This window comes from Chiloscyllium plagiosum, chromosome 37, assembly GCF_004010195.1.
Source record: "Chiloscyllium plagiosum isolate BGI_BamShark_2017 chromosome 37, ASM401019v2, whole genome shotgun sequence".
In the NCBI taxonomy this organism is placed as follows: domain Eukaryota; kingdom Metazoa; phylum Chordata; class Chondrichthyes; order Orectolobiformes; family Hemiscylliidae; genus Chiloscyllium; species Chiloscyllium plagiosum.
Window position 1 is genome coordinate 23,265,913 of NC_057746.1, and position 19,932 is coordinate 23,285,844.

At 43.4% G+C, this 19,932-nt stretch overlaps 1 protein-coding gene across 1 annotated transcript in view; it reads right to left on the reverse strand.

Annotated features, from left to right (window-relative positions):
- Positions 1-67: 67 nt before the first annotated feature.
- LOC122541375 overlaps positions 68-19,932 on the reverse strand; it is a 30,289-nt gene continuing 10,424 nt past the window's right edge. The window contains exons 2-11 of the mRNA XM_043678092.1: positions 14,694-15,020; positions 12,638-12,790; positions 11,152-11,412; positions 8,872-8,991; positions 5,019-5,111; positions 2,909-3,034; positions 2,728-2,823; positions 1,123-1,221; positions 311-360; positions 68-135 (exon numbers count right to left, since the gene is read on the reverse strand). Coding sequence (XP_043534027.1) covers positions 85-135; positions 311-360; positions 1,123-1,221; positions 2,728-2,823; positions 2,909-3,034; positions 5,019-5,111; positions 8,872-8,991; positions 11,152-11,412; positions 12,638-12,790; positions 14,694-14,835 — 1,191 coding nt within the window. The 5' untranslated portion in view covers positions 14,836-15,020 and the 3' untranslated portion in view covers positions 68-84. The remainder of the gene's footprint in view (positions 136-310; positions 361-1,122; positions 1,222-2,727; positions 2,824-2,908; positions 3,035-5,018; positions 5,112-8,871; positions 8,992-11,151; positions 11,413-12,637; positions 12,791-14,693; positions 15,021-19,932) is intronic.

Here is a 19,932-nt window from a genome sequence, read left to right on the forward strand (position 1 = left end):
CTCCCACCCCCTCCAACCCTCCCACCCCCTCCACCCCGATATCAGGAAATTTCTGCAAAGACATTCATTTCAAGGGAGTTTTAATTAGCGAACTTGCTCACTGGAATTTCGAGATTGTAGTTCCACACATTCATCCTATGACAAAAAAAATACAATTAATTATATGACCTTATACACATAAATTAGATGTACTGAAAAGAAAAAGAGAGAGGCTGCCTGTGTATTTCTACAGAATAATAACTGCTGAACAGGCACAGTATATCAATCGAAAACCATGTAGAAATCGAGATTTGTGTTAATAATAAAATACCTGCCGTGCATCATTAGGTGTTGGTTTTCTGTTTATCTCCTTATTTGGGTCTGTAATAAAACAAAGATCATTTGTCATTCCCAGTCACTGGATACAGAATAACATTGCAGGCCTGTTGTTGACCTCAGTCTATCATAATTCCCCATCCCAATTGCTTCCCCATTGTCACATCCTGCTTTCTGTTTCCCCCAATACCCAGCTTCCTGCTCAGACCCACCTATGTGACCTTCATAATGATCCCAACTGGCTGGGTCTGAAATACTTCCTGATATTTGTTTTCTAAATCTTCCCTTCACACCCCGGAACCCATATCTTAAATCCCTGCCACAGGTTTGCTGCTTGGAACATAAGTATTTATAAATATAGATTAAGCTCTATCTGAATCACCTCCGACTGTGCGGTCAGTGCTGCGATCCAATGGCATTACAGACTCACCACCGTGTCAGTCTCTACCTGCTGGTCTAGACCAGTCCCAGACACTGCAGTGCGATACCCCCTGCCATGGTTGAGAGTTGTGGAACAAACAAAGTATCTCTTTCACTTCCATGAGGTCCCCTCTCTGCTATTTCTTCTTCAGGTTCTGCACACACCACCACCATCAGGTCAGAACTTTGTGCCCTTAGCTCCCACACAGTGATGTTGTGTGAACATCAAGGGATGGGATGGGATGGTTCATGTAGTGGTGAGATTTCCTTGTCCCTCTTCCCAGTTTAAACATTAACGTGGTGGCAGGAACCTCTGGGTTTTCCCTATCACTGCACGCCTTAGAAAGTGGGCAGACCAATGAATACTTGGGTACAGTTGATACTTACAGCACCACATTGCGATATAAACCGCAAAGATGAGAAGACCGATGCCCAATATTGGGCCCACCATGCTCCATGTTAATGAGGTAACACTGCAACCTTGATCTGAAAGTGTACAACAGTGAACACATCGAGTTAGTTCACACTAATCACCACTTATCCAATGGGCATTTACACAGCACCGGCAACTGCATGGAAAGTCTGCAGCAAGGACACTATGTGCAGGGACATGTGCCCAGTTTCTGGATTAGACTGGAATGCAGGAGGTGGGAAATGTCTGGAAATGGGGCTGTTGGAGCAGACGATGGAGCTGCTGAAGCGGAAACAGTCCTCTGCTACAGTTTGTACAGAGTGTGTTGCACTGTCTCCAGGTGCTAACCAATGAGAGCACACCATACAGGGATGTTGGGAGCTGAGGACCTGTGAGTACGGGAGCAGTCTTCAGGGAAGGGAGGCAGGGACAATGGGGATGGGGAAGGAAAACAAGGACTCTGGGTAAGGCAGAGGTGACACGGTGAGAGTTGGGGGGCTCTCCTTGGCCATAAAAGAGAGAGCGCTATAGGCCTGACAGGACCTGTCTGACCTGTCTGACCCACAGTTCCTGTCGATTAGAGCTGGGTACAACAGAGCATCATGGAGATGAGGTTGGTGATGATGCCAGTGTTTGGTGGTGATGGCGCTGTGGGGAGAGTGCAGGGTGGTAATGCCAGCATTTTGGTGGCACTGTCGGGCGAGTGCAGCCCTGGGTCATTTTTACTGCGCTCAGATTAGCCGGCTGTAAATGAAAGCTCATATTTGGAAATGTCTGATTGTACAGTCAGGGATCATCACTTAGACAAGCAATGTGAAGCTCTGGTCTCCAGTGGACATGGGCACAGAGCTGCGGTGACCCTGAGAGGGGGCTTAGACTGGAAATAGCTGAGGGGAGGTCTAGTGTGGGCAGTGTGGTCAAACAGTAACAAGGATGAGCAACTGGGAGTATAAGGGAGAGCCAGCCATACCAGCTGTGCCATGGGCTTAATGGCAGCTATGCCAGTGAGGGTGCAGTGCCACAATGCCAAACCTGTGTGGGTGCACTATAGCCTGTTAAAGAATGTCTGGGGAGGATACTCTGGAATTACTGTGTAACTGAGTTGCTCTGGGATCAGTGAGTGGTCAAAGGGGTCAGAAAGTGGGTGGAAGGTATGCCACAGGCGCCGGGCTGGGGAGTTAATGAGGTGAGTTTGGTAAGGTCTCATTACACCTTGCAGTGAAAATCCCAACAGGACCCTCACTCAGCCACATACAGGTAAGGTCCAGTCCTGTGTCTCAGAATCCCACTCCCCACCCCATTCTCACTTCATGTCCACGCAGTGAGGGAGAACAGCCCAATCCAATGGGTGGGAAACCCCTGGGATCGGGTAAAAGGTCAGATTGATAACCTGCGTAAGGCTGCTCTCCATTGGCTGCAGTACTGGTGATATTAACATAGTCTCCTCAGAAGGTCAGTGATTGGCCATCAGCAATGGGAATCCAGCCAATCTTATTCTCCCGAATCTAGACAGACCAATGGCAGGAGTCAATCTCTCTGAAATATTCTGAACAGTAATGAAGAGCTGACAGTAAACTCACTGTTCTGACCAATCTCCTCCACCAGGATGGTGATTGAGATGACAATCACAGTTAAAGAAATCAGGGGGGGACTTCCATCAAGTAAACCTCGCAAACCTGTGAAATATAGATGTCATGATGAATTAGGCGGTGTTTGTTTTTAATACTAGAAAGATTTTACCATAAAGAAATCATACTTTACCTGCGTTGTGTAGGAATGTCTTCATGCACAGACAGTCCATTTTCCAAACATTGATCGTGGCAATCACAGCAAACACCAGAACGATGGAAACAAACAGTAATGTCGCTAGAGGCACAATCGTAACACCTACAGCAATGATCCAAGTGGTTACGGTTATGGACAAACATCTCATTCAAACCACCAGATTAAACAAGTCAGACACACACTGTGTTAACCTACACTGGGCCACATAAGTCTTCTGGGGCTGCATTAGCATAGTTGCAATTATTTCTCAGTTTCACTCGTCTTGAGAAAGATACATGTTGGTCAACAAAGCGTGACATTTTTCAATGATAAATGATGATCTTTATTGACAGAAAAATAATCAATCAATTAAGATGAGGTGCAGCAAAATTCACCAGAGTATTCTGTAAAAGACTAAGGAGTGAAGTTATAACTTTGCTATAAACACAGTTAATACATGAAAGAAAGAATTGGAGGGATATGGGTCAAATGCAGGCAGGCGGGACTAGTTTAGTTTGGGAACATGGTTGGTGTGGATTCATTGGACTGAAGGATCTATTTCCATGCTGTATAACCCCATGAAGATTTTGTCTGGTCTCTTTCTCTGTAAGTGACATTATAAAAACAGTGGGAATACTGCCTCTGGTCCCTCCATGTCAGTGAAATTAGTTATAGGCATAGATTAACTAAATTGCTTTATATAGACCACTGATGTAATCATTTGACAGCTGCAAGTAAATCTGACATTGTATGCTGTCAGGAAGATGTCAATGTTACTCGTGAGTACATACTGACCTGAATTTTTTTATCTTGTACTCAGCAATTTGCAAGAACACCACCAAACCAATAGTTGTCGTATACAAGAGGAAGGTTCTGATTGCTTGCATGTTGATTCTGAGTGGGAGCCATGCTGCCATGGACAATGCAGCAGTTTATGATGATTGTTAACTGCTAGGCTCTCTTTATATTGTAAGCCAGAATGATTGACTGTGAGTGATCAGACAACTGTGCTGGGAAAATAGCCAGTCACTGGCTGTCACCTATTTGGTGGAGTTAAAACAGGTGCTGTGCATGTACAGGGTCTTTAGGTCTGCAAAGAAAAGGACTCTAAGCATTCCTATATGAAACTTCTAATACATCAAGTACTCCACACAGTGAGCCAGTCTGACAATCATAACTTGGTTGCCAATGTAATTCTTCAAGCACTCAGGATTATCCAGTGAACTTTGTCCAGTTTCAGAATCACATCTAACATCAGACACGGTGTTGAGAGTTTTGGAAACATGAGCTGTTGGGTAGAGTCAGTACCTCACTTGTCATGAACAGCCGAAAGGAGAAGCTGTTTGACATGATCCCCCAGTATCTGACATACAGCCTCTAGTTGCCATCACACCAGCACTAAAATTCAGAGACCACATTACTCATGTATGGTAAGCAGAATGTCTCATTGGTTTGATGGCAGCATCCTGTTGGTGGTAAACATCAGTTGTGTTTTTCTGCATATTAGCCCCGTGAAACAGCTAGCTTTGCCTGTTGCTGATAGGTTTGAGATACCTCCAGGGTCATTTGTGGTAGACAAGGCACTTTAAGGCCCAGAATGATCACCTTTATGATTTACATGAGTTTGTGTGACATATCGTGAGAAATGATCTGATTGGGGCAGCCGTTATCCTGCGGGGTGGTTTTGAATGCACCTTAGCTCAGCATCCAGCTTACACAGTGAAAAGGTGCCTCTGACTGCATTGTTCAGGCCAATCTTACAGCGCGAGAAACCGCAGGATTCCCAATAGGTCAGCTGACATGTGACATAAAGTTTGCCCCACGCCGATTTCTTTACTCAAATATATTAAGGAAACCAAAACTGTTCCGATGCAAACGTAAATTTGATGCAGGAATGACCCCAGTGAGACAGCGAGAAATCTGACACGCAGTTGCAGGTTCAAATACTGCACTCTGATCATTTAAGTATCAGAAATGTTGGCTTTCCTCTTCACTGGGAGGTCTTGTACGGGTGAAAACTGAAAGCTTTGACAAAATGCATTTTTTCCCAGCCATACTCAAGTTGTGGATTACTGAATAACATTTTGAATATTTTACACAGACCTACCTTGAATACAAAGCCAGGAAATGAGGGCAATGAGAATGGCAAGAAGAGAAATATTATTGCCAGCGAATAAGATCAGGAAAAACTTCAGCTGTGCTATGGGAAAAGAAATAGAACATTAGCGATATTTGAAGTTCACTTTACAACAGGTCTACCTTTGGGAGGGTGAATGACACGTATATTAATAGACACAGAGTGTAACTGGGAACAATGATGATCTCTCAGCTTGACAGATAGCAGGTAATACTGGGCTGTCATTGGGAAAACCAAACACTTGTTAACAACCACAGCCCAGGATAGGAGAGTGAGAAAGTTCAATTAGCTCACTCTCACTTGGGATAAGAAACATCGAAACCGCGCACAGTTACATAGAACCTGTGGACACTCGCCTCAGATTATTAATGACAAAATAAATTTCAAGTCTTGAGATCCTTCAAGTGATATAACAGGACTAACTCTATCAACAAACACATTGAGTTAGATCCCATCTACCATTCCCGGACAAAAAAGAACAGGAAACGACATCACCACAGGAAATGACATCACCAACCCAAAGAAACATAAATAGAAAGTAGGAATCATGTAAACGCCTGAGGCCCACTGAAGATGTTACCTCATAGGGTGACAAAACATCTGGAAATGAACCTCCCAGCTCAGTGAGCAAACCTACATCCAGGACTGACTTTACAACAGCCAGTGTCATAATGGAGCCTCAACCATTGGCCATGTGTATGGGAAGCTCTGGTTGGTTACCCACCATTTCAACAGTCAGGTGAAGAGTTCCATTAGTGGTTCACCTCAAAAAATGGCTCAAATTGCTTCCAGGAGTTCCTGCTGTTTATAGCTCCCTATGGTGCCTCCACTTACTGAAGTGGCAAGCAAAAGTTCAAGATAGCATTGGATCCTCATGGAGTCACAATTACTCAAAAAAGTTGGAAACCTGAGGACTGCAGCAGACTAGAATTTAGCTAAATAACCAAAAGATGGATTTCGAGAGGAACAATAGACTAGACTATGAGAACAAATTTGTAAGAGACACAAACATTTCTTTAAGGACTATATGTAAAAAAGAAAATGATTAGTGGTCAAATGTAAGCCCCTTACAGCTTGAAAGGGGAGAATTGATAATAGAGACCAAGGAAATGGTCTACTCTGTCTTTAAAGTGATATGACAGGACTGTAATTTCTGTAAATAGAACATAACCTCAATCCTTACAGAAGAAAACATTAATAACTCCCTAGAAATGTTGGGAAGCTTTGATCTACTGGGATGGAAGAATTAAAGAAAATCAGTAATAGTAAAGAAAAATAGCGCTGGAGAAATTATTGGGATTGAAAGCTGATTATAGAGGAACCTTGATTATCGGACATTCAATTATCCGAATTTCTGATTATCCGAACAAAATCCCAAGATCCCAATGTTTGGCTAAACTGTGTTATCAGACATTCAATTATCCAATAAAATACTTCCCGTCCATGTCGTTCAGATAATTGAAGATCCTCTAATCCCCAGGGCCCAGATAATCCAAGGAAGGGACAATGGAAACTGCAGATACAGCTGTTACTATGTCCCAAAATTATGGAGACTAGAACAGTCCCAGCATGGCAAACATAACCTCACTATTTAAAAAAAGGAGAGATGGAGATAGCCAGCAATTACTGACTGGTTAGCCTAATTAATAGCAGGGAAAATGCTGGATTATAAAAGTATTGAGTTATAAAGAGTACGATAACAGGACACTTAGAAAGCACTAACAAGATTAGAAAAAGACAATAGATCCCATCTACCACCCCCTGAGAAAAGGAACAGGAAGTGACTTCACCACAGGAAATGACAGCACCAACCCAAAGAAACCCAAACATGTAAATAGAAAGCAGGAGCTTTCAGCGGTGCTTCGCCTGAGGCCCACTGAAGATGTTACCTACTAGGGTGATGAAATGTCTCGAAATGAACCTCCCAGCTCAGCAGCAAACCTACATCCAGAACCTCAACCTGAGCTACAAGTCTTCTCAAAACTCGCTAACAATAAAGATTTCTGAAACAGTAATCAGATTTGATAAGTTCCTGGTGTTTTTTTGAGAATATTAGTTGAATAGACAAGCGATGATGAGTGCATGTGGTGTACAGTATTTGGATTTTCAGAAAGCTTTTGACAAAGTCCTAAACGAAAGGTTTTTGTTTTGTTTTTGAAGAGCATGGGCTTTACTGGTGAAGTGGGCATTTACTGTCCAAAGGTCAGTTAAGAATCGCCAACATCACCGTGGATTTGTAGTCACATGGAGGCCAGTATCAGGTCAGAATTACAGCTTTCCTTCCCCTAAAGGAGGTTAGTGAACCAATTTAGCTTTAACAACAATCAGCAGTAGTTACGTGGTTGGCATTAGGCTAGTTTTAATCACAGCATTTTAATAGATGTTGAAATTTCACCATCCAACACACTGAGATCGGAATCAGACTCCAGAACAATTCCAAGTTTCTTGATGACACAAGCCTAGGTGGGAGTAGGCTAGTTTTACTCGCAGCATTTTAATTGATGGTGAAATTTCACCATCCAACACACTGAGATCGGAATCAGACTCCAGAACAATTCCAAGTTTCTTGATGACACAAGCCTAGGTGGGAGTGGAGTGGAAAACAGGACATAAGATTTCAGGGTGATTCAGACAAGTTGAGTCAGAGGGCAAGGATATGGCAGGCGCAGTGTATTGTGGGTAAGTGTGAAATTGTCTTCTATGGAGAGTAAGCAGGAGGTTGTGATGAGATCAGCCATTGAATAGTGAAGCAGGCTTGAGGGGCTCAATTTCCTACTCCTGCTCCTCATTCTTATGTTCGGCAGGAAAAACAGATTGAAATGGTGATAGATTGGGGAATGCTGAAGTACAAAAGGCACATGGGTATCGTTGTGCAGGGATCGCTGAAAGCAAGCACACTCGTGCAGCAAACAATGAGGAAGGCTGATGTTATGTTGGTCTTCACTACAAGAGGGTTTGAGGGTCATCATGATGATCTGGGTTCAAGGCAGATTAAAGAGGCACCAAACTACCTCACATGACCCTTATCCAGTACCACACACACAGCCAGAGTGGAAAATACCACAAAGTACCAGGAGTGGTCATCCAGGGAAAAGAAACTCAAACAGTTTCCACACCCCTGCCACTGCCCTTGATTGATTGGCAGAGATGGAAATTAAAAGCAGTTTCCTGGAGGGTCAGACCGGAATGTGGAATTACGTGGAGTTGAGACGCAGAAAGCTGCCCCAAATCCTGAAGTGAATTATTAAAAGAAACTTCCACCCATTTAACTCTGTTTCCGTCTCCACGGATATGGTCAGAGCTGCTAAGCCTGCCCTGTATTTTCTGTTTTAACTCGAACCCTGAGCTAACTTCAAACAAACCTCTGACACCAGGTCCAAGAGAAACTGCTCCCACCCCATGGGTGCAATGGAGAAGTCTGCCCCCGGTTCAAGGGAGACTCCTGCCGAACCTGGGATCCTTGGAATTCCCTGCCATCACCAGCCAGGAGAAAGATCAAAGGAGACCGTGATCCACTTGGCAATTCTCTGGATTCTGACTGCATGTACTTGTGGACACAAGGGAATTGAAACTGCCCACTCACTGGGTGTTCCCTCCCAGTCCTCCCCTTTGGGCTCAGGAGAGATACTGGAATTAATCTGAGGCTTCACTGTAAATACAAGGTGAACAAAGTAAACATGGATGATAATCACACTGACAGGGCAAAGGGATAGTGGGACATTGATCAGTCTCTTGACATAAGTAACTCATTTTGGTTAAAAGCACAAGAGGAGTCAAAAATAACTTAAATATTGAATGCAGGTTCAGATTTACTGACAGATACCTTGATTACTGAGTTGTTCATTCAAACAGCACTGCAGCATTAATCTAACAAGAGAGACCGCAGAGAGTACCAATCCTACGATGGCTGCAGCAATAATTATGTATTGCTCTGATGCAATGCCTACAAATAAAAATTTTACAATTAACAGAACAGAACACATGGAACTAGAAGTAAAATGACATGAAGGCAGTCAATTATCACAATGTTACAGAAAGCCTTGAGCGATGGGAATCTGCCACCTCGACCCAGGTCTAATCTATAGGCAGCTTCACACCCAATAGAATTGACTCTAATGTTCCTTAAAAACACTGAATTGTCAGTGCAAATAAGAACTGGTGTCATTTTTACAAATTAAGAAAAAGACAATTAATTTGAACTTGAGAAGTTCATCATTGCACTTAGCTAAAGAGAAAATAGGTAACTTGTATTCATATAGTACCCTTCACAACATCAGATGGCTTCATTTGGACAAACACATACGAGAGGTTTTTCAAACTCTGGCCCTAGTTCCAGGAGAACCATGTGTTTAGCTTCAACTTCTAATCGCTTTCTGCAAATAAACTACTGCTTTACATGAGACAATTGCATGGCAAAACCAAAGCAACAATATCGGTAATCTCACAAGAATTAAGAGCAACAAACTGTCTATTCAATTGCTTCAAAATTGCAGTGGGCTCAGGATCCGACCTGCGTTAATTTCCAAGAATTTTGTCAGCGCTAAAATGACACACACAGTCTCAATTGAAAGGACAAGATGGAACAGACTGATAGCAAAATGATCTACATCACACTTGGTCTGAAGTGTACCAATATCTTTGATTTAATCCACCTACCCTGCTCTATTGCCTCCACAAACAACTGTACTGGAAAGAATATTCACTTGAAAAACAGCCACTCTATAAAGTTAAACTGAAGCAATTACAATTAAGGATACTGCTAAATAGTAATGTTCCCTCTGAAAGTAAAGACTTTACTGTCACACGAGGGACTGGAGTAGTGCTGCTCAAATGAACATGATTAGATCAACAAAATACACACTCTGCCCACTGATTATTCTGAACGTGGAGCTATAGGACCAGTCAGTCCACATGACTTGACAACCACACTCAAGGGTAAGTTACTGAGACTCTTGTCGAACTTGTGTAATGGTGGTGACCTGCCTGATGATCTAGACAACAGATTTTGTCCTTGTGGCTCACTATGTCCACCTGTTATGGGCTACCCAAGACACACAACGTCCCTTTACACTCCACTCAGTCTGTGACTAACTCTGCGTAACATGAATTTGCCAAGTGACTGCGTGAGCTGCTACAACAAATTTGAAATGGGTTTGGCACAGATAGAATGACAGATACCTTCATGTTCACCAAGACCATACATAGAAAGAGCAATAGCACATCTATGTGATCTTTGAACACTGCCAGCTTGTTTATCAACAGACCACCCAAAGTAGCCATTAATATTTGTACCATGTAATTATACTGTAGCAATCTAATGTACCTCCTGTGTCTGAGTCTGTGCTCAAACTCCTGAACTGAGCAACCCGGACCATTAAGCTGAGTTTCTGTGACACTAAGTACAGACTGATAGATATTGTTGCCATGGAATCCCCTGTAGGCCCAATTCTTGCTAACGTCTGTTACAATACATATTAATCACTTAGATGAGGCTAGTTGATGTACTCCAACTAGAGCTTGTGGACAATACAATCTGCAGATATGGACAGCGGGCAAACGCTTGGCAGATGGAATACAATGTAGAAAAATGTGACTTTATTCTTTGGCAGGAAGGAGAGGAGTTGAATATTTAAATTGAGAAAGACTGAAGAAAGCTACAACACAGATAGTTCAAGATCATAGAATTCCTACAGATCATCGAAGTGGCAGATCATGGACTCCCTGCAGTGTGGAAACAGGCCCTTCGGCCCAACAAGTCCATTCTGACCCTCCGAAGACTAATCCCCAGATCCATCCTCTTTACTGTATATTTACCCCTGACCCATGCACCTAACCTACACATCCCTGAACATAAACAATTTAGCATGGTCAATTCACCTAACCTGAACATCTTTGGATTGGTTCAAAGTATCTTTCATGATAAAAATGGATGAAAAATCTGTTAACTCCTCTGCCATTTCCTTTTCCCCATAACAGTCTCCCCAGATTCATTTTCTGAATAGCCTATGTTCACTTGAAGTCTTCCGTGTTGCGTATTTAAAGAAGCTCTTACTGTCAATTTTCACATTTCTTGCCAGAACTCCCTTATAGTTTATTTTCTTACCATAAATAGTTACTATGTAATCAGCCTGGCGAGAGCTGACGGGATTGATTACAACGCACGTATACACCCCACAGGTATTCTTCTGAGCATTCGGGATGATTAGGCATCTGTTCCCATCTACTAGCAAGTGATTTTCAGAGATGTTCCCTCCATCTTTCTGCCATTGATACTCCTGAGGCTGGCCGGAAACAACACAGATCAGCATGATGGTGGAATGGAGGCTGCTGGAGTTGCTGAATATCGAGGGTTGTGGTAGCTCATCTGAAAGGGGAAGGAGGTAAAAGAACTTGTGATATTGAAATCTCCATTTGCAGAGAAAATGACTGCACAACTTAGTAGGAAATGTTTTCGAAAGCATTATGCAACACTTCATTACATTGAAAGCACTTCAGTTATTTCACATTCACATTTAAACATACAATACTTAGGTGACTGACACAGTTGCAAATTTGTCCACAGCCCTGTCTCATAATGCATTTTAAAATGAGTTAGAAGACAGTGGACAAAACTAGACTTTTCTGTACTTTGTAAAGTGTGGGATGCACTTCCCAGACTAATACTACAGCACAAAGTGCCCAGTCCTTTGAGCTAATCTGTTTGCACTTTCATCATTTACTCATTTAAAAAAAAAGGTTAATCTTTTGCATCTTAACAGGTTAAGCAGGTCATTGAAGTAAGTTAAAAAGGTCAGTGGAAACACGGACTGGCCAGTGAGAGTGTACATTATTTCAACAAGTTGGAAGTCTTACACTTCAGGACAACACCTCTACATACAAAGATTGAGAATTTTAGAGTTACATCAACTCTAAAGTTTAAAATCTGATATTAGTCCATTTTTGTTAAGAAATAGAATTAGAAATACAGCATGAAGACAAATACATGCATTTAGCTTGCAGGTCAGGCATGATATTATTGAAAGGTGGGAGAGATTTGTAGGAACTCATTGCCTTAATCAGTTCCTCTATTCCAATTTCTTATTTTCCACAGGATGTGGGCATCAGCATGACATGATACCCAGCCTTAATGATCATTGAGTAAATGGTGGAGAGCTGCTTACTTGAAAAGATACAGTCCACCTGGTGTAGATCCCCCCACAGTGCTATTTGAAAGAGAGGTCCAGGACTTTGAACCTGTGACAGTGAAGGAATGGCAATATAGTTCCAAGTCAAGACAGTATTTGCCTTGGAAGGGAACTTTAAGGTAGTGTATTGTATCACATCAAACTTAAGAAAAAGTTGTGCAAAGCCAAGTAGGTCAGAAGATTAAATAGAATATAAAAAGAAGCAAAGAATAACCAATTAACCTCGTAAAAAAAAATCAGAACGCATGAAAAGCAGGCCAGAAATATTAAAACAGATAGTAAGAGTTTCTATAAATAGAAAAAGAAAAAGGAAATAGGTGAGTGAGTGAGTTAGAAAAATACTAGAGAATTAATAATGGAAAATCAAGATGCGATAGGTGAATTGAATAAGTATTTTGCATTCACCTTCATTGTTAAGCATACAAGTAACATTCCAGAAACAGCAATACCTCAGAAAATGGAAGGGACTGAGGAAGATCACAACCTTCAGAGAAGTGGTACTGAGTAAATTGGTGGGGCTGCAGGCCAACCTGTGCCTGGGTCCTGATGGACTTGATCCTTGTAGTCAAAGAAGAAATGGAAAGTGAGGTAGTTGATGCATTAATTTTAATTTTCTAAGACTCTCCTAATTTTGGGACAGTCACATTAGATTGAAGGGAGTAAATATAACTCATGTATTGGTGGGCAAGTGCTTGGAGGGAGTCCTGACGGACAGAATGTACATGTATTTGGAAAGGCAAGGATTCATTCAGGATAGTCAACATGGCTTTGTGTGTGGGAAATCAGGTCTCACAAACTTGATTCAGTTTTTTGAAGAAGTAACAAAGAGGATTGATAAGGGCAGCGTGTTAGATGTGATCTATATGGACTTCAGTAAGGCGGTTGACAAAGTTTCCCCATGGGAGACTGGTTAGCCAGGTTAGATCTCTCAGAATACAGGGAGAAATAGCCATTTGGTACAGAACTGGCTCAAAGATAGAAGTCAGAAGGTGGTGGTGGTGGTGAACGGTTGTTTTTCAGACTGGAGGCATGTGATCAGTGGATTGGTGCTGGGTCCACTACTTTTCATCATTTATATAAATGATTTGGATGTGAGCATATGAGGTATAGTTAGCAAGTTTGCAAATGACACCAAAATTGGAGGTGTAGTGGACAGTGAAGAAGGTTACCTCAAATTACAATGGGATCTTGATCAGATGGGCCACTGGGCTGAAAAGTGGCAGATGGAGTTTAATTCAGATAAATGTGAGGTGCTGCATTTTGGGAAAGCAAATATTAGCAGAACTTATGCACTTAATGGTAAGGTCCTTCGGAGTGTTGCTGAACAGAGAGACCTTGGAGTGCAGGTTCACAGCTCCTTGAAAGTGGAGTCGCAGGTAGATAGGATAGTGAAGGAGGCATTTGGTATGCTTTCCTTTATTGGTCAGAGTATTGAGTACAGGAGTTGGCAGCTCATTCTGCGGCTATCGGAAAGATGTTGTGAAATTTGAAAGGATTCAGAAAAGATTTACAAGGATGTTTCCAGGGTTGGAGAGTTTGAGCTATAAAGGAGAGGCTGAACAGGCTGGGGCTGTTTTCCCTGGAGCATCAGAGGCAGAGGGGTGACCTTATGGAGGTTTACAAAATCTGAGAGGCATGGATAGGATAAATAGGCAAAGTCTTTTCCCTGGAATCAGGGAGTCCAGATCTAGAGGGCATAGGTTTAGGGTGAGAGGGGAAAGATATAAGAGAGACTTAAGAGGCAACCTTTTCACTCAGAGGGTGGTACGTGTATGGAATGAGCTGCCAGAGGAAGTGGTGGAGACTAATATAATTGCAACATTTAAAAGACATCTGGATAGGTTATGAATAGGAAGGGTTTGGAGGGATATGAGCTGGTTGTTGGCAAGTGGGACTAGATTGGGTTGGGATATCTGGTTGGCATGGACAGGTTGGACCGAAGGGTCTGTTTCTATGCTGTACATCTCTATGACTTTATTTAAAAAGAGAGGGAGACAGAAAGCAAGAAATCATCAGGCCAGTTAGCATCAGTAAGATCAAACAAAATCAATAATCTGCCTTTTAACAGAAAAATATAGCGTACAAGATTAAACTGGCATCAAGTACTCTCACTGATGTTGCAACATATTAACTTGTGAAATGGTGAAGTGCACTTACGAAGCATTAAGAGCGGGTAGGTTTTTCCCACCTCTGAGCTTGTGCTATTACAGTTGGGGTCAAGAATTGGAATGTAACTGAACACTGAAGTCAAAGAGCGAGGTGCCTTCCAGTTTGCTCGGAATCAGTTTGGTTTGGACCTTGCAACCCAGGAAACTCCGACAACAGAATTTTCCTTGGTTTTCCCAACAGGTCATGAAAGGTTGCTTGGGAAATTCCACAGCTGCAGTCCCAGGCTTTTTAACGTGCATGTCCTTTGCCATAATACAAACCATTCCCACTTGAACACATAAGGCAAACTTACCTAGCACCCGAAGATAAATAGCTTGAGCTGTGGCATTTTGCAGATTGATCTGAAGGGTATAAAGACCTTCATCTGAAAAATTTAAATGATGAAGGATCAATGATCCATTAATACGGAAGAAATTAAAACGACCGCTGTACATTTTTAATACGGAAGGTCGCGTATCCCCTCTTTTAAACTGCAGCACCGGTTTAGTGATCCCATCCTCTGCATTCCCATTGAAAAATTTCCATCGAAAGTGTTGAGCCTGGTCCTTTTGCTCCTCATCCACTCCGGGAAAGAAGACAGAGCTTCCAGGAGTTCGGTAAACTTGCGTTTCAGCTTGAACTACAAAATAAAAAAGAAATGAACAATTATTATTCCAGGGTATTAACCCTCCCCGCCTTCCCACCCACGCCCTTATGGAATTAGATCGCACCATCTTTCAGGCAGTTCTGTCCAGAAGATACCACACAGCACCACAAAAAGTAAATATAGAGTCATAGAGATGCACAGCGTGGAAACAGACCCTTCGGCCCAACCCGTCCATGCTGACCAGATATCCCAACCCAATCTAGTCCCACCTGCCAGCACCCGGCCCATATCCCTCCAAACCCTTCCTAGTCATACACCCATCCAGATGCCTCTTAAATGTTGCAATTGTACCAGCCTCCACCATTTCCTCTGGCAGCTCATTCCATTCACATACCACCTTCTGCGTGAAAAGAGTTGCCCCTTAGGTCCCTTTTCTATCTTTCCCCTCTCACCCTAAATCTATGCCCTCTAGCTCTGGACTCCCAGGCCCCAGGGAAAAGACTTTGCCTATTTACCCTATCCATGCCCCTCAATTTTGTGAACTTCTATAAAGTCACCCCTCAGCCTCTAACACTCCAGGGAAAACAGCCCCAGCCTGTTCAGCTTCTCCCTATAGCTCAAACCCTCCAACCCTGGTAACATCCTTGTAGATCTTTTCTGAACCCTTTCAAGTTTCAAATGTCTCCTCATCTCCCTCCTGTTCTTCGTTTACCCATTGTCTGCAACCTCTTCAATGACTTACTTCTTTCTCAGGGTATGAGCATTGCTGATGAGACCAGCAACCATGGTCTATTCTTTAATGCTGTGGGAGTCAACTCTGCTTGGCATGAAAAGGACATTAGTCAACTGGATGAGTGTTTTTCTTAAAAAAAGACTAACGTTTGCCTGTCTGGAACACTTTCACCCAAGTCAGGTTTGTGCAGTTGGAAAATCTCCGATCTCAGCAGCTCTCAGCTCAGGAGTGAAGCCCCAACCCAAAGTGTCACAACGGCACAGAGGGAGGCCATTCGATCCATTTAGTTCATACCAGTTAACTGCAGAGCGATCGCCTCAGCCCATTCCCCCCCCCCCCCCCCCGCACCGCCTCTCCCCATGAGCTCTGCCAGACTATTTCCTTCAAGTTCCAACCCACTTTGCTTTTTGATTGACCTCTGCTTCCGTAGGCAGTGGGCGCACGTTCACTAACACTGACTGTGCAAAAATAAATGTTCCACTTCACGTCTCCCTGCATCTCTTACCCAAAGCATTTAACTGCATGGTTTAGTTCTTGCAATATCAGCTAACAAAGGCAGCATTTCTTTACCTTCTCTAACCCTGTAATAATTTGGAAGCACCTTCATGAAATTTCACCTCAACCTCCTTCATTCGGAGGACAACAATCCCAGCTTCGCAAACTTAATCTTGCACTAGAATTCCTCCTCTCGGAAATCACTCTGGAAAATCTCTGCATCCTTTCTTGCAAACTTCCTCAAATGCAATGATCAGAACTGAACGCAAACTCCAACTGTGGCTTAACCACAAGGTAACATGTTTTGTCGTTTGTACACAATATTTCTATTGGTAAAGCCCGATGTCTATCATATTTTTGCTGACTGCTCTCTCAGAATATTCTGCCAACTTTTGAGGATTCGGCACACCCTCCCACTTTCTGTTCCAATACAAGCTTTGAGAATTGGGATGTCATGTTATGGCTGTACAGGACGTTGGTTAAATCACTTTTGAAATATTGCACGCAATCTTGGTCTCCCTCCCATGGGGAGGATGTTATGAAACTTGAAAGGGTTCAGAAAAGATTTTCAAGGATGTTGCCAGGGTTGGAGGATTTGAGCTACAGGGAGAGGCTGAACAGGCTGGGGCTGTTTTCCCTGGAGCGTCGGAGGCTGAGGGGTGACCTTATAGAGGTTTGCAAAATCATGAGGGGCGTGGATAGGATAAATAGACCAGGTGTTTTTCCTGGTGTTGGGGAGCCCAGATCTAGACGGCATAGGTTCAGGGTGAGAGGAGAAAGATTAAAAGGAACCTAAGGTGCAACAATTTCATGCAGAGGGTGGTGGATGTATGGAATGAGCTGCCAGAGGAAATGGAGGAGTTCAATTACAGCATTTCAAAAGGCATTTGGATGGGTGTATGAATAGGAAGGGTTTACAGGGATATGGGCCAAGTGCTGGCAAATGGGACTAGATTAATTTTGGATCTCTGATCAGCATGGACGAATTAGACCAAAGGACCTGTTTCTGTGTTATACTCTAGTTAACCTATCCCCAGAAAAAAACAGCAAAAATGTTGATAGGAATTTAAATGTGTGCATCCCACACTGACCCAAATGCCATGGTATTTTCTTTCACAGACAAAGTAATGTGAAACACAAAGTAACCCATTCCAATGCCAATGGAGGGATGTAATTAATTACTATACATTTGCAGTCCAGCAACACAAAAATCTCACACTATCGAGTTATCAGCTGTCTGGTTGATTTATACCCAATCACCATTTTAAACATTTGATCACGAGAATATTAGTTCCAACCACATTTCAGACAGAACCTTCCCTCCATCAATGGATAATGAAGCAGTCCTGTATATTACATTGAAAACCTACAGTGTAGAAACATGCCCTTCAGCCCAACAAGTCCACACCGATCTTCCGAACAGTAACCCACCCATCCCCCTACATTTCCCCTTGACTAACGGACACATCCCTGAACACTGTGGGACAGTTAAGTTCACCTGACCTGCACATCTTTGGATTGTGCAGGAAACTGGAGCACTCGAAGGAAACCCACGCAGACACGGGGAGAGAATGTGCAAACTCCACACAGACAGACAGGCCAGAATCGAACCTGGATCCCTGGCGCTGTGAGGCAGCAGTGCTAACAACTGTGCCATCCATGTCCATTTGCAACAGACCTGGACAACATTCAGGCTTGGGCTGGTAAGTTGACATTTGTGCCTGGCAATGACTACCACCAACAGAGGAAGAATCTAACTGTCTCTACTTGATATTGCTGAATCCTCCACTACCAACATCCTGGGGAATACCATCAATCAGCAACTTAACAGGCAAATAAATCCAGTGGCCGGTTGGAAATTCTATACAAACTCCCCAAAGGATCTCCACCACCTACAAGGTACAAGTCAGGGGTGCGATGGAATACTGTCCACTTATAGAGTCATAGAGTCATAGAGATGTACAGCATGGAAACAGACCCTTCGGTCCAACCTGTCCATGCCGACCAGATATCCCAACCCAATCTAGTCCCACCTGCCAGCACCCTTACCTGGACAAGTACAGATCGTGCACATTCGAGGACACCCAAGACACAACAGCGCACTTGATTGGAATCCCATCTTAACTCCCAGCTTAAGCATTCCCTCCCTGAACCCAGCAGCAGTGGGCACCATAATATAAATGCACACTTCAGCTACTTGAGAAGTCTCCCTTGACAGCGCATTTCAAAGCAGTGACCCCTACCACCCAGGAACTCATGGTTAGCAGATGCATGGCAATGTGACTACCAGTAAGATCCCTCCAAGACACTGTCCATCTTGACTAGGAACTCTGCTGTTGTGTCAAAAACAGAATGCCCTCTGTAACACAGTACCCACACCACACCAGTGCAAAAAAGCAGCACACCACCACTTCTTAAAGACAATTAGCTTAGATTCCCTACAGTGTGGAAACAGGCCCTTCGGCCCAACAAGTCCACACCGACCCGCCAAAGCACAACCCAACCAGACCCATTCCCCTACGTTTACCCCTTCACCCAATACTACCGGCAATTTAGCATTTCCAAATTCACCTAACCTGCACATTTTTGGATTGTGGGAGGAAACGGGAGCACCCGGAGGAAACCCACGCAGACACGGGGAGAATGTGCAAACTCCACACAGCGAGTAGCCTGAGGCGGGAATTGATCCCAGGTCTCTGGCGCTGTGAGGCAACAGTGCTAACCACTGTGCCACCCAAGAAATAACAGTGGTGAGTTTAGCATAGCCAATTCACCTGGCCTGCACATCCTTGGACTGTCGGAGGAAACCGGAGCACCTGGAGGACACCCATGCAAACACAAGTGCTGGCCTGGCTAGTGACATCACATTTGTAACTGAAATGGTTTCTCTTAAATGCCTTCCACCACAAACATGAATGTATACCGAGATGCCTCTGCAGTAACCTGCTCCATTGGTAGAGCCTCCAATTCCTGAGTCTTTCACCACCTAGAAGGACAAGTGGAGCAGATGCTCAGGAAGACAATTCCCTCCAAGTCACACGCCTTTCTGAACCTAGATATACATCACCATTCCTGAGTCATCCCTGAATCAAAAGCCTGGATCTTATCTTCATTAATTGCACTGTGGGAACACCACCAAGATTACAGGCAGCCAAGAAGTGAGGGTCACTGTTACCTTCTCAAGGACAGTGAATGATATGTAATTATAGAACATAGAACATAGACCATTACAGAACAGTACAGGCCCTTCGGCCCTCGATGTTGTGCCGCCCTGTCATACCAATCTGAAGCCCATCCCACCTACACTATTCCATGTACGTCCATACGCCTGTCCAATGACGACTTAAATGCACTTAAATTTGGCGAATCTACTGCAGTTGCAGGCAAAGCATTCCATACCCTTACTACTCTCTGAGTAAAGAAACTACCTCTAACGTCTGTATTATACCTATCTCCCCTCACTTTAAAGTTGTCTTCCCTCATGATTGCCATCCCCATCACTTGGAAAAAGGCTCTCCCTGTCCACCCTATCTAACCCTCTGATTATCTTGTATGTCTCTATTAAGTCACTTCTCAACCTTCTTCTCTCTAACGAGAACAGCCTCAAGGCCCTTCGCCTTTCCTCGTAAGACATTCCCTCCATACCAGGCAGCATCCTAGTAAATCTCCTCTGCACCCTTTCCAAAGCTTCCATATTCTTCTTATAATGCAGTGACC